At 43.0% G+C, this 18674-nt stretch overlaps 1 protein-coding gene across 1 annotated transcript in view; it reads right to left on the bottom strand.

The window, feature by feature from the left end:
• The window catches only part of NPAS2 (neuronal PAS domain protein 2), a gene marked incomplete at both ends in the record, with an annotated part of 109010 nt that overhangs the window by 42912 nt on the left and 47424 nt on the right, over positions 1–18674 (bottom strand). The window contains 4 exons of the mRNA XM_080363320.1: positions 5–94; positions 3930–4021; positions 7216–7364; positions 13461–13514. Of these exons, the coding sequence (XP_080219446.1) occupies positions 5–94; positions 3930–4021; positions 7216–7364; positions 13461–13514 (385 nt within the window). The remainder of the gene's footprint in view (positions 1–4; positions 95–3929; positions 4022–7215; positions 7365–13460; positions 13515–18674) is intronic.

The raw sequence follows: 18674 nt of genomic DNA, 5'->3' as shown, positions 1-18674 counted from the left end.
TCACCGGTAAATGCCCTAGAAGAGGTGTGATGCTGTCAGACACATAGATGATGCTTCCACCTGTGGTTACTGCTATAATGAAGCCATCTAATGCCTATGGAAAATAGAAGTGGAGAGTGCTTTAATATAGCAACGAGGGGTGTAAACAGGGCGTCTCATCGTGTGTTGATCAAAACTGTTTGACTTCAGCACCATATTGTTATCAAGTTGTAGGAACGTTATCTCAAGTTCCAGAACAGTAATTCTCTGATTTCACAGTCTGATTTAACTTTTACAACATTCTTTGTAGTCTAGTAAAACCTACTATTGAAGCAACAAAGGGCTCACAGGAACATTTCATGTCTCAGTTTTTAAATTAATCACACATTTTAATAATGCAAAATGACTAAGACTGGATCCCTTGGAAGTTATTAAAATGAACATTTGCGCTCTGTGTAAATATCAAAGGACGATGAAAGGATGCGGTCCTATCTCAAAAAGGTAGTTCTCTGCAAACCCAATAAATCTCAGTTTGTATTAATGTAACATTGTGTATTACTGGGCTTTCATGTAAGTAAAAGCAATGCAAATGATCAAATATTCCTTAGCCTGAGTTTTAATTGAGTGATTTATTTTAAAGGTCGTGGTATTAGATTACTCATTCCAAGCAAAATTCACCCTTCTGCAGAGTTTCTTCTTCACTTTGGTCCCATCTTGCGGTAAGTCCCTTCACTCCTAGGACTGAAGGGGAATGTCAGCATTCTCCCCATCTTCTGCACCTGAACAACTTCTCCTTCCAAACCAGTTTTGTCTTTAGTCTGAGCTGCAAAGTTTTGAGCTAAATCATGTTCGAAGTTAAATATAGGTAGATGTCAAGATCTAAAGCAACCTACTCTAAACAGAACCCCCCTAAAAATTAAGAGTAAATAGTAGGTGCTCAGAGACTATGTTAAAACCTTCCAGTTGTAATTAAGGGGTCATTGGTGAAGCTCCCAATGCCTGCAAGTGGAACAGATCTGGATCATCCTCCTGTACTCGGCACTGGTGAGGCCCCACCTTGAATCCTGGGTTCAGTTTTGGGGCCCTCACTACAAGAAAGACACTGAAGTGCTGGAGAGAGTGCAGAGAAGGGCAACAAAGCTGGTGAGGGGTCTGGAGCACAAGTCTGATGAGGAGCAGCTGAGGGAACTGGGGCTGTTTAGCCTGGAGAAAAGGAGACTGAGGGGAGACCTTATCACTCTCTGCAACTACCTGACAGGAGGTTGTAGCATGGAGGGGGTTGATCCCTTCTCCCAAGTAACGAGTGATAGGACAAGAGGAAAAGGCCTCAAGTTGTGCCAGGAGGGGTTTAGATTGGATATTAGGAAAAAATTCTTCCCTGCAAGGGTTGTCAGGCATTGGAACAGGCTGCCCAGGGAAGTGGTAGTGTCATCATCCCTGGAGGTGTTTAAAGTATGTGTAGATTAGCTTCTTAGTGGCATGGTTTAGTGGTGGACTTGACAGTGTTAGGTTAATGGTTTGACTCAATGATCTTAAAGGTCTTTTCCAGCCAAAATTATTCTATGATTCTGTCAGTTCACTGGTGATACGGAGTCGGTGTTGCCTGCAGTATTTGAGCAGTACAGGCACTGCAAGCATGACTGAATCAGAGCAGATTTCGACTATACTCCGGAGGCAATACCTGTTCAGGAGACAGGTGTACAGCAAACAGCCTGATCATGGTGGCACGGTGTAACAAAACCTTACTGCAAACCCCGGCATGCCTCCAAGCCAGACCAGCAGTTGATCCTGTGAGCTGAAGCACATCCTTCCCCCCTGCTGACTTCAATAAGGGAAAGAATTCTAAGAACACTGGAAAATGCTAATTGTTTTCAAAAAAAAAGGAAAACACAAAGCCTTGAATAAAGACACAAACATATGTTCCTTTTTCCAGAGAATGCTGAGCACCCACAACTATTTAAGTCAATGTGAATCTGCTGGTGCTACAATCCTTTGAAAAGCAGGTCAATAACTTATACTCAGTAGAAGAGTGTGTGTTTAGCATCTCTGAAAACACTCCAGCTGCTATAGTTAGTTCGATTTTGTTAATCTAAGTGCAGAGAATATGTTTTTCTTTAGTGTAATACATTCAAGCTGTTTTCTAAAAAAGTGTGATAGCTGTTAACCCATAGAAGAGAGAAGTGGTTTTACAAAGCAGCTGGATTATGCATGTTACTATGGTGAAGGTGGTGGGTTTTTGTTTTGTTTTGTTTTTAGTTTTGGGTCTTTTTGTTGTTGTTGTTGTTTTTTAATCAAGTCTTTATTTCATATCCAATGCAAATTAAACAAAGTGACTCACATCAGACATTTGTGGTAAAATCAAGTTAATTTATGTATTCATAATTCTATTTTTATTTATGTGCAACTGGTCTTTCCAGCATTAAGAAGGCATATCCTTCTTCAAAGATTTCACTACTGCAACAGTCCTAGATGGACAAACAGAGTCTAATACTCCTATGTAATCTGATGACAGCCTTTTCAATAGGGTAAGAAAAGACCGTTTTCAGGAAAGCTGATGTATTACTGCAGTCAATTATGCTCTGATTCTTTCAAATCAGCTCTTGAAAAGACCCTTCTCATATTTTAATAACAGGATGGGAAAAACTTCAAGCAGTCTTGTCCAAATGTTAATAAAATAAGATTAGTAGAAAGGCAAAAAAACAGAGAATGATGAACAACTGGCTCAACGGGACATCCCAGTACCCAGTGTTATCTTGAAGGGCATGGAAAATCACAGTAGCAAGAAGGTGATTTATAAGCTGAGAAACTATAAGCAATTGTTTTAATCTAAAATTGTGTGGCATACAAGCAGAATCAACAAAGACCCAGCCAGTCAAGCCAGCTGCCAATTTATTGCTATCCGAGGAAATATTTCAGTGCAGACCGAAGGAGTTATGTACGTTAAGTTCCTGTGCACTGAAACAGGAGTTGGGGGTTGTCGGTGCAATGGGAGCAAAGCGCCTCTTCACACTCAACCAGGGGAGTCTCATCACAACTAACTGCAATGGCCAAGGGACCAGAAGTCTCTGGGGGCCAGCAACATGCCCAGGCTTTGTGCCACCCCTTGGTGGGTCAGGCTGCTCCCCGGAATCCATCCCTGCCCGCAGCCAGAGCCTGGATCACGCCCCATGTTCATGTCCTTTGTGGGAGGAGGAGAAGCTTGTTCCCAAAGGATGCTGCAGGGCCACCCAACCTCCACATGTTTAGTATGGGAGAAGATCCTTGCTAAAGAAGGTTCCAGCTGTTACTGAGAGTGAAAAATACATTTTAGCAGCTCATTTGCATTTCATCTCGAACCTACATAAATGCCATTGAGTCACCTCCCTTCAAATCCCAGCTAGCATTAAAAGCACCCATGGTATAATTTAAAGGTAATTTAAAAACTATCATTGCAAAATAACCCTGCTCCCTGTTAGAGTAAAAGGTGTTAGATAAGGGCCTTGAAAATCGTTACAGTGGAAGTATTAACTGTATGAAACCAAGAGGAGCTGTCAGGTTTTATCTGCTTGTACAGCACCTAGCACTAGAGGGACGCGACACTGTTGCTTTTTAGGTGCTAGTTTTGCATAAATATTAAGTAATAATAACACCTTCCAAGAACAGGAGAAAAACTGCTGCTTGCCCTTCTCCTCACCTCTGTTTGTTAAAATAAAATGTAACCTGTGATGTGAACCTCTCCCCTGGATTGCCTTTCTTGGGAATCCCTGCCCAGCTTTGCAGGCACCATCTAGGCTGAAAAGCAACACGTGGGGAATCTAATCCCTTGTCCCAGGGACACCTCTGCTTGATGGTCAAATACAGCAGTACCTCAAACCTCCTCTTTTGGAACAGCAGGTGACATTTAATTCTAGACACATGGGCATTTCCATGACTGCTAGACAAAATTAGAAAAGGTATACATGCATGTTCACCTCCAACATCAGCTGGGTGAATTCTTCATTGCTGAGAAATGAAGGCTTCCAGTCCTGCTGAATTTCAGAAATCTCCGTCTGTGCTGAGACTTCTAGAGAAATAAAACATTTCACTTTTTAAAATTCAAAACCCCCTTGTATCTTGCAAGTCTGCTATTAAAAGGTTGAAATCACCTTTATATTCAAAAATATAATAAAATATTGCCGTTTTCAAGCATGGGTTTTCCATACAGAGACAATAACGTCTATCTAAATTGGGCTCCATCCTGAAAAGTTTTCCTCATTTTCACTCAGCTCAGCTTAAGCTGACTTTGGTGGGACCCTGTTTTCATGTAGCCATTGGCTTCAGTCAGCCTCACTTAGGGTATTGATCAAAAGATAAAACCACTTTGCCTGAAATTAAAATCAAGGCAAGGATTAGCATGTGTCAAATTTATATTTACAATTCACAGCTTCAAAATTAGGATGCCAGGGAGCTAGGGTTCAGCCTACAGCTTCTGTGCCAAATAGAGGGGAGCAAATGCTTCAAAATGTGAGTGGAACATGAGCATTCAAACCAGCCTTGCACTGGAGCATTGGTGTCTCATCCCAAATCCTCCCCGGAGAGAAGGATGTTCTGTGCTGTCATCACGCCAGAGTTGGTTTGTCTTGTTGTTGGCCAAGCCTGGCTAGCAGCAGCCTGAGGACACTGGGTCCCCAAAGGATTTCCATGGAGAAGTGCAGGTGCACCGAGGCAACAAGTTGTGGCTCCACACTGAAACTGGAGACCATACCACAGGTAGCTGGATGCACCGTGGTGATCTGTTTCCTTCAAAAAACAGCCACTCACATCAGCTCTGCCTGAGGCAGACAGGATTATGGGGGACAGATCTTATAATTCAGAGAGACTTGAGGTGATTTTGTTCACTGCTCACTCCACTTGTCTTAAAGCGCTCCCTCATTCAGCACTAGCAGTGAGGGGATGCTGAGTGCAGCCTGTCTTCTCCTCTAATTAATCCTATTGATTAACACTTCTGGTGCATATAATACCCAACATATAGGTAAACTGGCCAGAGAAATGGAAGTGGCTCAATGATAGATGGCAGATGCCCCATCCCTGGAGATGTTCCAAGCCAGGCTGGATGAGGGTCTGAGCAACCTGATCTAGTTGCAGATGTCCCTGCTCATTGCAGGGGGTTGGACTAGATGAGCTTTGAAGGTCCCTTCCAACCCAAACTATTCCGTGATTCTTTGATACTAAAGACTGCAAATTTATACAAATGCCTGTGCATATTGTTGCCTATAAAGAAATCAAAGCCTCCATTCAGGCTTTATTAGTGGAGATGCAGCTGTCTGCTTCTACCAGCTCATTTGGCTCGTTTTCTCCTCCGCTGGAGGCTGTTACTGGTAGCGTGGTGGCTTTCCACAGCCCTCATGATCTTATACAGAGATTTCAAAAACAGGGTAAGGAAAAAGAAAGGTCAGGCCTGATCAGACTTTTATTATATAGTCTCAGAATTTGGATACTTTCAGCAGATCCATAGCTTGGAAAAACTGATATATATGAAACAGCAACTGCTTAAACAATTATTTGAGATTTGGGAAATTCTCTGGATTATAAAGAAGGAGGCTGTTTATGAAGAAAAAGATCTGAAAATTGACATCCTCCTCCATTATAACTAAAATCTTGGTTTAGCGTATTAAATGAAATGGAAATATGACTGAATAAAACAGATCCAAAGTACATTGAAGATAATCAACATTTCTAAATGCTGATGCTTTGTATTATATTGTGTGACTAATAATCGAGTTTAAAAATAGACAATGTTTGCTTTTTTTAGCAAGTGCACAAAAAACAGTTGCAGTTTGACCCAATTGCTCTGGAAGGATTTGTGACTGTTAGCTTTCTTTTACCTAGTTGTTCTTCCAGAAATGAAGTGTCTTTTGGAGTAAATTATTTGGGCTATCAGCTACTCTTCTCTACACTTATTCAAATCTCATGTGAATGTTCTTTGCTTGGCTTTATAATTGAGCATATTTGCATCCTCCTTTACTCTGCCTTGGGCAGATAAAAGAAAAAAAATGTTATTACTGTCGTTTTTAATAGGTATATACAATTATTTGAGATGTCCTAGTCATGCCCTTCTGTATGAAATCACGTTGTCTGTGGCAAAAAATTCATTTAAGGAGAAACTGTGCTCTAACAACAGAACTGTTATAATTATTTCCCCAGTAAGTTTGACAATCATGACTCCGCTATGTTGGGAATCATGACATAAGAGTTTTTACAGTATTTTTTATTTCACCCAGTGCTCTCCAGGAAACAAGGGCTGGAGGTGATGGATGAGTGAAGGTGAACCTAGTTATGCAGTACATTGGCTTGCGAGAGCCCTTTCTGCTTTGTGGGAACAGGGACAATCCCCACAGTCACCTGCTGAAGCCTCTTCCTCACAAGAGAAAAGAAAGTCCCATTTTAAACCAGTGCCCTGATTTATAAAGGAAAAGCATTTCAATTATCTGCTGCTGGTGCATGTCCAAGCATCAGGGAGCCCAGAGTGCACGTTCCTCTCATCACCTAGAAACTAGATCAACCCAGACAAGATCAGTAGGGTCAGAAATCTCCTCTGCCTTCTGTGAGGGTGTATATTTAAATGCTGTATGCATTTTAAAAAAAACAAATGCCTGGCTTTCCAGGGTTGAACTTTTCTGTTGCAACTGCACACTGTGCAAATGTGACGTAGTTTCTGCTTCTGCAAACAAGGTGAAGCATGTCAGCTACCTGTGGATGCAATTTGCTGAAGCCAGCTTCAAAAACTGGGGCCTTTTCTGATCTGTCTTTTCTGCTTACTGTGGAAAATGGAGTCCTACACAGTTCACTGAGGAGCAGGGGGGCTGAACAGATTGTTTTCCTGCATTTTTCTGCAGAAAAGCTGGGGCATATGCTTTCTTCTCTGCTCAGAATATTGCAAGTTTCAAGGAATGGAATCTTCCCTCTGGTCCCAAATCTCTCTTGTTCAAAGCATCTCTCTTCTTCACCTGTGCTGCAGGGCACTGCTGCCCTCCTTCCCTTGGTTCCTGCCATTCACCCCTTTCTCTAGCAGGCTGAGAGTCATCCTCAACTAAAGAGCAGCTGAGGAGATGGATTTGGGCAGCACAGTGCCTGCAAATGATCTTTTTTGATGAGAGAAAAAAAAATACCTAATGTTGGCACTTTTAGGCCCCTTCAGCCATTCTGATAATCACTGAGGGAAATAGGATATTGTAGTCACTGTTTGGCAAGTGCATGAAGAGCTGCAGTAAATCTTACCATTGTGTTTCTGCAGAAAACCAATGACTTTTTCCAGCACAGTAGTTTTGTCCATTTTGCGAGTGTTGCCTGGGAGCATGGAGCTGAGCTCTTTGATGAGAACATTGAACTGATCACGCCTCTTCTTCTCAGACTTGTTACGCGAAGCCCTGTAGACGGGGATAAAAAAAGAAAGATGAGCAGACGGAGAGGAAAAATCATCGTATACCTGCACTTTGCAGTGTATACACGTGGAAATTAGCTTGCTGTGTGCCTCAGTATGTGAAGATCGACACCGGCCTCCAGCAAAGCTGCAGAGACAAGTAGGAAGTGACTGTTCCTACCTCCTGCTCTTGTCTTTGGGTCTCCTTTAAAGTCCAGTGGAGAGATGGAAGCTTTGCTTGCCCCTTTGTGCTGTCTCTGGACACTCTGGTCAAGTCTATCAGGTTGGCATTAAGCCTGTAGGTGAAGCAGCTCTGTCCATCTCCTGGGTATGTGCAGGATCTTGAAAGTTCACACAGACTCTGAGGAGGTACTCAGAGCAAGATGAAATAGAAATATGGTGACAACAGTAAAATCATCCATAAAGGAGAAGAGTGGGGACTGGTAAAACTTTTTTTAGACTGATAGACTAAAAAAACTATGGTTCATACTCATCTGTGCAGTATTAACAGGAGAGAGGGACCCTGGTCCCGCAGCTTGCCATTTCACTTGGGCTGGGTCCACCTAGAAGGACCTGCCAAGTTTGTCCCTCTGGCTACCTCCAAGCTGCTTACAGAGAAGAACTGAGCTGTCGTCTTCCAGCCATTAAGATCAGGGACCTGAGCAGACGTTGCTGCAGCTGCCATCTAGGCCATATGCCACCTAGTTCAGGCTCCTTTCCAAGGTGACAAGGGCAAGCAAGGGAGAGGGCATCAGCACATCTTGTCCCAGCATGGACTGGGTCTGAGGCCGGGATGTGTTCCCAGGCCTGGGGGATCAGAAGTGCTAGCAGGGGTCCCCTGCTTTGCCCCTAATTGCCATGTGCCTCTGGACAAATTGCTTAATGTCATGGTGCCCCAGTTCCTTAGGTGCAAAACGGACACTCCACAGCTTTCTTTGCCAGTCTTGTCTCTAGCTTGCAGATTCCTCAGAGAGACTCTGCTTCTGCTGCTGTGCTTAAAGAGCTCATAGGAAGAAAGGACTTGATTTCATTTGGGGTGTTTTGATACCATCATAATACTGTCATTAAGGATGTTGATAATCTTTTCAGCATCTGCACTTTATTTATTCAAAATGAGATGTGAACCTATACATGGAGCAAGTGTTTTCTGAATTCTTCCCATGAACACGACAATCATTCTACTTGGAGAGTATCACCCAAACTTCTGTAGCCATGTGAAAAAAGAAAAAAAAATATAACCCAGAAGGTTTGTTTGTTCTTCTGAAAGGTCCTCAAGCAGACAAGATTTGCCTTATTAATTACGTAAAGTTCTAAAAATCTGGTTACATGTAGACAGGGAAGAGAAGCCAAGAGGCTGGTTCTCACTTTGAGTTGTTCAGTCCCAGCCAACTCTGCTGTACCTCATAAAGCAGCTCTGGATGCATGCTGGTGAAAATCAGGGCAGAATTTAGCCCAGCATATACATATACCCCAAGGATCAGGGTGGCAATAAACATTCTCAGCAATTACTGCAGAGGCTTCTGGATGTTACTACTGACAGAGGGGTAATTTTTGTTTGTCTTGCTCTCAACCCTGAACACACTTGGAGATACACTGGATGGAAGCCAACACTTGATTATTTTACAGCTTTGAACACAAGAGATTGGGTGGATACTGCCTGATTTCAGCCTGTTCTTATTACAGTGCAAAACACTGTCAGAACAAGATGTGAAAAGCTCCAGCCTTATCCTATTTCTGTACAGTTCTAGGGGATGTTAGGAATATCAACATTTTCAACGTTTATGTCCTCATAATTCTGCCCTCAGTTAATTTTAAGCTCAAAGGGTCTTGATCTTCCTGAAAATAAAATAAAACACCAACTGTCTATAGGGAAAGTATTGCTTAAAAAAAAACAAAATAAAGATGCCTTGATAGAAATTTAAAGTATCTATTTTTAACACTTGACATTTTATTCACAAAGGAAATATAAAAACTCCTCTAGTGGAAATAACTCTATGAAGATCTGAATCAATGATCACAGTAAAATCTTAAAAAGAAAAAGAAAAAAAAGAGAAACAACCCCACAATTAGGTCATCTGAACTATCCCTGCACAGTTGTAAATGCTTTGTTCAGTCCAGTTGTAAATGTCTTAAATATTGCAGTTTTCATCACTTCCCTTGGAAGATTATTCCCTAGCCTTGCTTACTTCACTGGTAGGACATAACATTTACAGCAAACCAAAACAGTCTCTTTCTTAATTCCATGGTATTAATCCCAGTTCTCCACCCTCCTTGCTACTCCAAAAAAACAGGACATATCCAAGGGGAAGAAGGAGACACAGTATGAATAAAATCTGGATTTTTTTGTAAATATAGCTAAAGGCAATATATGACAGCTTGAATTCAGAATGATCAAAACCACCCATTTAAAATGAGTTTTAAATAGCCATTCTTATTCTCATATATAAGAGAATTGTTGTCTTAAAGACAGACTGATACCTGCTGACTACTAGCCATTATATCTCGATGATTTACAATGAAATGTGACTTTGCATGAGATTTTATACTTCTTTTTGCTCTCCAGTGGGATATGCTATACATGCATCAAAGCAAATAACTGTACCACGTACCTTCATTCAGATTCGTAAATTTACTTTTTATTGGAGTGAAAAACGGCAAGTGGTAGTCCTCATTTATTGTTTTCTCATGGTTCATTTCAATGTAATTTTGTTTGGAATTTAGAATTCAACAGAATTGCAAAAGCGTTATTTTAAAACAACTTATTATTAAAGCAAACTGAAAGAAAAGCAGACAGAGAAAAAAGTGGACAAAGCACACTTTTTGTTTAAAATTACTAAATCTATAAAACAAAATAAACCTCGTCTTACAGCAAAGAACTGAAAATGAAATTATGGTTTCTCATCTCCAGGAGATCAGAAGACCTCAAAGGGGTCTTTGATGCTCCCAGATCTGGAGCCATCATATCCACATTTTAGTCCTCTGGTCTTCAAAGTTTTGCCTTAGGGAGTCAGATAATGCAGAATGGGGCTCAAAATAACCAGTGTCCTGAAGGAAGAGCTATGAGTTGTGGCCATACAACAAACACTTGGCTCAGGGGTGGGAGTGCAGATGCCACTTGTCAGGAGAGGACAGACCTTGTCATGTCGGTGAAATGCAACCTGTATGTGCCTACTAAACTGCAGCAGGTAGTAAATGGTGTCCACGTGTGTGTGTGCTAATCACACCTCCAACTCGGGAAACTCAGCTCCTGACTTGGGTCCGTCCCCAAAGAGTTACATGGAGAAATTTCCAGTCTCACCTACTCTTAACTCAGAAAGAAGAGAACAATTTTCTTGGCTGTTTTACCACCTCTACTGTTTCTCAGCACTGAGGGACCATGTCCTTATACTTAATAGAAGAAAACAAAACAATTGTTTTGCCTGTAGCATGGGACAAACAAGAGTACTCAGTTTCCAAGACACAACAGTGAAATGTTCATTCAATAGCTTCTCCCGAGTTTGACTCTCTTTAAAGCTTTGGAAGAAAAAATGTAGCTATTAAATGAATTTGAATGGTTTTAGTACACTGTAATAACTTCAGACCTTCATGAAGCTTCTCACAATTTCAAATTTAATTTCAAATTTAGATTTACAAAACACAAAATGTACTTAGATTACAATTTAAATAAGCAATTCCCTCTTTTTTTTTTTTTTTCATTTTCAAAGTTATCATTTTTTTATTCACCTGGATAGAGGCCTGCCGCAGGGTATGACAAAAATTCCCTCCAGGAACAAACAGCACAAAAACCATACCAGATGGTGATGACAGTCGCTGATAGAGAGGATATGTGTTATCGTATTTTTGTCTTAGATGGATTCATTTAATGTATCTTTTTAAAGCAATTAGCACACAAATATTGTAAAGGTCAACAGGCCATAAGAATGTGGAGCGGCAATGCAAGGTGGGCTCCCCCTGCTCCCTCCTTCTCTGATGGGGGGATCTGGGGAAGTGTGACATCTCCTGCTGTCCTACACCCTCTCCAAAGAGAATCATAGAATCATAGAAAGTCCTGAGCTGGAAGAGACCCACAAGGATCATCGAGTCCAACTCCTGTCCCTGCATGTAACAACCCCACAGTTCACACCATGTGTCTGAGGGCCTTGTCCAGTCTCTGCTTGAACACTGTCAGGCTTGGGGCCGTGACACCTCCCTGGGCAGCCTGTTCCAGTGCTCCACCACCCTCTGCATGAAGAACCTTTTCCTAAAGTCCAAGCTGAACCTCCCCTGGCACATCTTCCTGACATTCCCTTGGGTTCTGTCATTGGTCACCAGAGAGAAGAGATCAGCACCTGCCCCTCCTCCTCCTCTTGTGAGGAAGTTGTAGCCACCATGAGGTCTCTCCTCAGTCTCCTCCAGGCTGAACAAACCCAGTGACTGTAGGTAGCTGCTCCACATATGGCTTCCCCTCTTTGCGAAGTGGTGTGGTCATGGGAGGCATCCCTTCCCTGAATGTACCTCCCAACTGCCCCCAGGTGCCTGCTTGGTTGACAGATGGTTGGGCAGAGCTGCATGCAGAGCTGTACCCCATATCAGTCTTCTCCCACCCATGAAGCCTCCTATGAAGAGCAGCAGCTGGCTGGCCCCTGGCCTCAGAGGATAATGCCTTGCAGTTCTAAGGGGAGTTGGTTAGGTTGGGGCTTTGCTCCTAGTATCAAAGTCAGGCTGATGGAGCTGGGGTTGTTCAGCCTGGAGGAAGCTCCAGGGAGACCTTATTGTGGCCTTTCAGTGCTTAAAAGGGGCCTGTAAGAAAGATGGGGACAGACTTTTTAGAAGGACCTGGCCTGTTGCAACAGAACAAGGGGTGATGGTTCTAAACTAAAGGAGGGGAGATTCAGGCCAGACATGAGGAAGAAATTTTTTACAGTGAGGGTGGTGAAACACTGTCCCAGGTTGCCCAGATAGGTGGGAGATGCCCCATCCCTGGAGACATTCCAGGCCAGGCTGGACGGGGCTCTGAGCAACCTGATCTTGTTGCAGATGTCCCTGCTCATTGCAGGGGCTTGGACTAGATGACCTTTGAAGGTCCCTTCCAACCCAAACTATTCTATGAAAGTCAGGCCTTCTGCAGCCTGAGCATGCTCACATTAAGAAGAGGAAGCAAAGGAGAATGGTTGAGCTGGGTTGCAGCCCGTCCTGACCTATATTGGTGAGAAAAAGCTGCAGGGAAGAAAAGCAGAGAAGGAATCAAAAGAGATGAAACTGGATCAACTAGTTGTACCTAGACTGGAAATATTCTTATTAGAAGGAACCATGGGGAAAAATGTGGGCAACACATGGCTCCCTTTAAAGCAATGAAACTGTGGGCTGCAGTATTGATACCATATCCAGAAAAAACCTCTTCAAATGCTTCCAAACAGCTTTTCTGCAGATGCCAGTCAGATCTGACAGTTATTAAGAGTTTTATTGCCAAAGGTTGCCTGTCTTGAAACCCTTTTTCTCTCCACAAAGTGTTCATGACAATTTCCTGCCAACCAGGACCTGATGATGGAGTGCACAATGTATCTGAGTCAAGGTTTGTGCCAGTTTAGGGCTGACACAGCACTTTCCCTGGTCTTTCTCTGCTCTGAATGTAACTTCTGGGTGTTTTCATTACTGTGAGACAGGCATTGCGGAATAAATGACCATCATAATTGGAGAAAAAAATAACAACACTATTTTAGTTCTATTTCTTCTGCAAAATGTTTGTGGGTTTTTCTTTTTTTTTTTTTTTTTTTTGTAAAAAGCCCTCATTTTTATACACTTGGGAGGTTTGTATGATGTATTATAGCAGCAGGAATATGTTGTTGATTCTTCAGTTCTCATGGTCTGCAGTAATGTGAAGAAAATGACCAATGCCTTTGCTTTTTTGACATTTTCCACAGGAAACATTGCTATGTTATTTTCTTCTAACAGGGTAGCCAAGAATAGGAATCCACGAGATGGCAGTTTTTCAAGTTGTGCTTGGCTGTATTTTACTCTCTCTCTCTCTTTGATTAATTGATTATGGATAAAACAGCTTCTGCAGCAACAAACAGTATCAAGCTCATCACAAGTTAAACAGAGTTATAAGAGAAAAAGTGCTCACCTCTTTGCCCTGTCTTTCTCATCTTCATCCATTAGATTGTCTAAGCAGTTTTTTCTGTTGAAGGAATACGAGAATCATTATGAACTGTCATTTTGTTAGCACTGCTTTGCAGGTTAATCTCAGAGTTGCTCTATTTCATTTTAATAACACAGTGATGATATCCAGGTCAGATAAATGTGTCAGCAGTGCTTTATGCCACAGTCTTTGATTTTAGGATACATCCACTGTGGATAATAATGTTCCTGAGCACCATGCCAGCCTTAGGGGCTCAGCCAGGGATCAAGGCTGCCAGGCACAACATGGTGCGCCAGCACAGTACAAAAACAGTTACTTCTTGGGGTTTTTTTCAGTGTGAAGGTTACTCTCTGCAAACTTGCAGGCTGGATGAACCCTGAGATCTGCCCAAGTCAAAAAGGCATTTTCAGCAGCCCCATGTTCACGCAAAAACCATCCCCAGTGCAAGAGTTGGCATCACACCTCTGACTCCTCAGGTGGAGCTTCTTACTGGGAGGCTCTTCATCCTCCTTTGTGGGCCCCAACCCAAAGCCCAAAGATACAGTCACAACTCTACTGAACTACTCCCCAAATTCAAAGAGTCCTCATAAATCCCACTGCCTACACCACACTGCAAAGAAACTCTCCCGTGCCCAGCAGTGGCCAACAGATTACCCGCCTGGCGCTGCCGGCATCGAGCGTGGGGACACACCATCCCCGTCACTCTTTTTGACAATCTTCACCAGATTTATAGTCCAATTGCTCCAGCAGTTTGAGCGGTGAGGAGAAAGTACTCCAAGCACAAAATATGTTCATAAAACCACAGAGTAAAAGGGGGTCAGCTGGGTAAATTAAGTAAGGTGAAGGCAAGGTGAAGGGAAAAACACACAAGCAGCCCAGTTGAAGGCTGAGATCCTCAGAAACACTTATCCCCAGCTCAGTGCCCTCCTCTCCTTTGCTCCATGGCCTTATGAGAAAGCGACGCTTCAGCCGTGACTGCTTCATTCAGAGGAGGAAGCCCGGAGCTGCTGCAGCCTCTCCAGGCACCTCACGCCCAGGGTCAGAGCACAAAAGCCGCTGCATCCCACACAAATATTTTCCGAACTGGCAGCATCATGCTGCTGCAAACCCCGAATATTGTCAAAGCGACATTTTCAAAGCAGCAGTGTAATGACAGGCAATGATAACACTGTTTTTTCAAAAATCAATGTTTCTCATTTAATGAGCGATCAACGTGTAAGACATGAATAAAATCAGAGGAGGGGAAGAGGGAAGTTAATTGCTAGGCATTATTTAAGCCCATGGTATTTTCCACATATGAGTCACACATAAATTTGCCTGCTAAAGAACATTCTATGAAAAAAACAGGAGTGAAAACTTACTGATAGTAAGAACAGTGGATAAATTCCCTCCTTCTGCTACTAGTTCTCGTATAGCAATATTCCACCTGCTCATTACTCAACGGTTCTCTAAGAATATGAAACTACCCTGTAATTTTTTAACAAATGTAAGAGTTATGAGGAATTAAAGCCATAGGTCACTGTTTGGAGGGTAAAGCTACTGCTTTAAGGCATTCAGCTCGTTGATGGAGGAGCATAATTTGGAAATATGAAGGCCGAGGAACTGGCAGTTTTAGTCATAACTGGCAAATTTAAGTGTCTGAACTCTATTATACACAACAAATTAAGAAAGAATACCATGTAGTTTTTAGGTTTTGTTTTGTTCAGATATTTATTTGGCCTTGCAAAACAGCCAGTCGGCCATACCACAATCCATATTTTAGACTAGGAAAATTTATAGACCAAATTAAATTTTACTTCTTAATGTTTTACAAATATTCTAGGTGTGTATTTGCCCAGTCCCAGAATCAGCCTGCTAGCCCAACAAATCTGTTTTCAAATAATTCAAGCTAAAATGTAGTGACAAAATTCAGTGGGTTTTGTTGTTATTCGCTCACTTACTGCAACCAAAATGTTCACCTATACTATTCAAGAGTAAAGAAGGGATCAGTAATACGGGCAAGGGTTAGCATTTAGGATTTTGCTATCTTTCTTTGCTCAGCCTTTACTGAAAATGCTCTGTTGCACACACCCTTGTTGAATCTAGGGTATGACAAGCAAAATGGGGCAGCGGCAGCAGCAGAAGTCATTTCCTCTGAATCCCTGAGGGTCTTCCTCTGCTGAAGGCCTCCTCTGGTTGTAACAGATTCCCAGCACAAAGCAGGAAAATGGGGGTGAGAGCTCTGAGGAAGGATGGGGGTCCATGGGTCCACCCCTACAGCTCAGTCCCAGCTGGTTTGGAGTGGCACAATGTACCTAATGGAAAGGGGCTTCCTACAGCTGTGCCCTATAAGCCATCAAGGAATCACACTGCTGGGAAGCCTCTGCCCTTACGGGAGAGCAACAGGTCTAACTGGTCTCTTCTGCCAAGGATTTACCGAGATCTGTAAAGCAATTTGTGGCCAGCTTCCAGTAAACAAGGCTTCTCACTGACTGACATGAAATTCTGGACCTGCTGTGCTGTTGCTAGTGTTAGACAAGATCTAATTGTCATTTTGCTTCTGTTTGCTCACACAGCAAAATCTCCAAAGCATCATAAGCATTGTTAACAGCATTTGCCAGTACATATGTACCATACGAAATTAAAACTGTTCTCAATAAAATAGATACGGCAGAGTATACAACTGCTGCAAATTGGTACTGCCCTCCATCTCCCGAGCCGCACCAGATGCTGCCTTACACCTGGAGGAGAAACTCATGGCATGGAGCTTTGGCACGTACTTAGTACAACCTGCTTGCTTTATGTTATTTTCCCAGTCCTTGAGCTGGGAGGGTCCCAAATAGCGAGCTGGAAATCTACTCTTTCATCCCCATCAGTGCCTGGTTTAAGAGGCAACTCTGGCTCATTGCAGTGAGGGAGGCAGGCAGTAAATGCCATGGCTCTGTGCCATGGTTCTCCTGCAAAGAGCTGACATAAAAGCCAAGCAGCACAAGGATTTATCAAAATTTGAACTATCCTTTCATGCTAACAAAGAGAATTTGGAAACCTACGAGTAACAACACCACATGACGTAACACCTGTCAACGGAATATTTAACAGTGACAGCTACGTTTGGAGCTTCATTAATTTAATCATTATTAACAAGAAGTGAAGAACCTATCACTCAGAAAGATGGGAACCACCTGGAATAAGGAGGGGAAAGCTCATGTACTCCCATCAGGGTAGTACTCAGGCACACAGAAAGACACATATCCACAAGTGGGGAAGAGTGTCATCTTGGAAACAAAAGACTGGCTTAAACTGTTAACCACGTACCCCCAGCTTAGTTATCATATGGAGAATTATAGCAGAAACATCCCCCCCCACCCCTCATTCATTCATACAATGAATAGTTGCTTGGGAAAGAAGTAATTTGGGCAGATTGCCAGCTTGCTCCAGGGACTCTCCAGAAGAAAGGTTGCACATGTTTATTTTGACACAGTCTATTCCCAGTGGACACAGAGCTTGCACTATAAAATTCATCTGGCACTGATCACCTTATCCTGCACTCAAAACATGTTTTTTAGTGAGTTAAACCACTACTCTTCTGTGTAGGTGAGGGTGCTTTCTCTCCTTCTTGTCCTACTGCTCATAAGGATATAAAATTACTGATGCACAAACTTCTTTTAGCTGTTGATTTCCCACTAAGTTGCCATGTGGCCAGCTAATCTCAATTCCTACAAATCAGCCTGATATTTATCAAGATTTTTAAATAATATTCGCTTAACTCAGCTGAATTAAATCAGAGATGTACATCTCCTTTAGAGATCCTGGCATGTGCCTGGGGAAGCCTGCTGAGAAATCGGTGTTTGTGCTCCTCTGGTGGGCAGCTGGGAGGAGGCAGACTGTGTTTTTCCTCCCTTTTGCTCTCCAGCATGGTGGGGTGTCTGCCTCCACCACCCCACAGGCCTGCGTGGGGTATTCAGCCACTTGTCCTCGATAGGGCATGTCCAGCCCTGGAGAGAGAGGTGCTGCCTGCCATACCCTGGTGTTGCTTCTCACCCACTGCTGATACACCTGAGCCCTCCCCTGGACCTCACCCTCAGACCTCTTAGGATGCTGGTATAACACCACCATCCTAAGTAAAGATGATTGTATTGTACTTGGAGAACAATCCTTTCACAGACAGGGGATGGGCAAGTGTTGTATGGAAAACCAGGATGAAACATCTTGAACTACCTTCTGGCCGCTGGGCAGACCCTACCTAACAACTGTTATCTTTGTGAGGAGGGAAGAAAAAGAGCAACAGGCTGGAAGGCAGAAATGCTCCCATGCCTTCCAGACACATTGCTCAGCCTCCAGTGCCCATCTCTGCTGAGTGATGCCTCTGCAAGATGCTCAATGCTGCCTCAATGGTGAGTTACCCTTCAGTTCCCTCTTCCAAGGGGAAGAAAAAAGGCTGTTAAGGAAGAGCTCAGCATTTCAAACAAGGCATGCTCACATGTTTGGGTCTTGAGGATTTAAGGCTGGATCCACCCATGCACCTGGGAAGGGAGAGCAAGTGGTGGCATCCCATGCACAGTGAGTAGGATCCAGGAGATAGGAAGAAAGATTTGAAGGCGAGTACAGGCTGTAGGAATGAGCTAAGGGGGACAGTTTCTGGCCACCTCCTAGCACAGGGGACAGTGTGGCTGGGTCGCTGTTCTGGCACTGCTGCTGAGTCCCCTGCCTGGGGGCAAAGGACAAGGTATGGTGGGCATTGTGGTGGGACAATGGCATTGTCCCATGGGTGCTCCACAGTGTAGGTTACATGGGCTTGGCATTAGCAGCTGTTCCCCCTTCTTCTCAGCTAAGGTAGAACAACAAAATGAAGTAAAACATACTAACAAAGTATTTCCCTTCCAAGCCTTGCTGGGGGACAAAGATTAGCAAATGGGAAACAGCACGAAAGCTCATGGGGACAGGCAAGAAGTGACCATCTGAGCATTTTATATGCCTTGTTCCATGTTTCTCTGACGTGCATGAAGCACTAGGATATCCCACCATGAGGGCTATGGTGTGAACACACACAGAGGAAGGATTTGTATAAACACAAATCAGAATAAATCAACGGATTTATAGACAGATAAAACTTATCTGCCACCCTCCATCCTTATTTTTCAGATGCAAACCTATGAACTGTTACAAGAACACACTGGAATCCGTAACTAAATGCAACTCAGTCCTGCCCATAGCAATCAA

The sequence above is a fragment of the Nesoenas mayeri genome, assembly GCF_963082525.1.
Source record: "Nesoenas mayeri genome assembly, chromosome: 1".
NCBI lineage: Eukaryota > Metazoa > Chordata > Aves > Columbiformes > Columbidae > Nesoenas > Nesoenas mayeri.
This window is presented reverse-complemented; position numbering and strand designations above follow the sequence as displayed.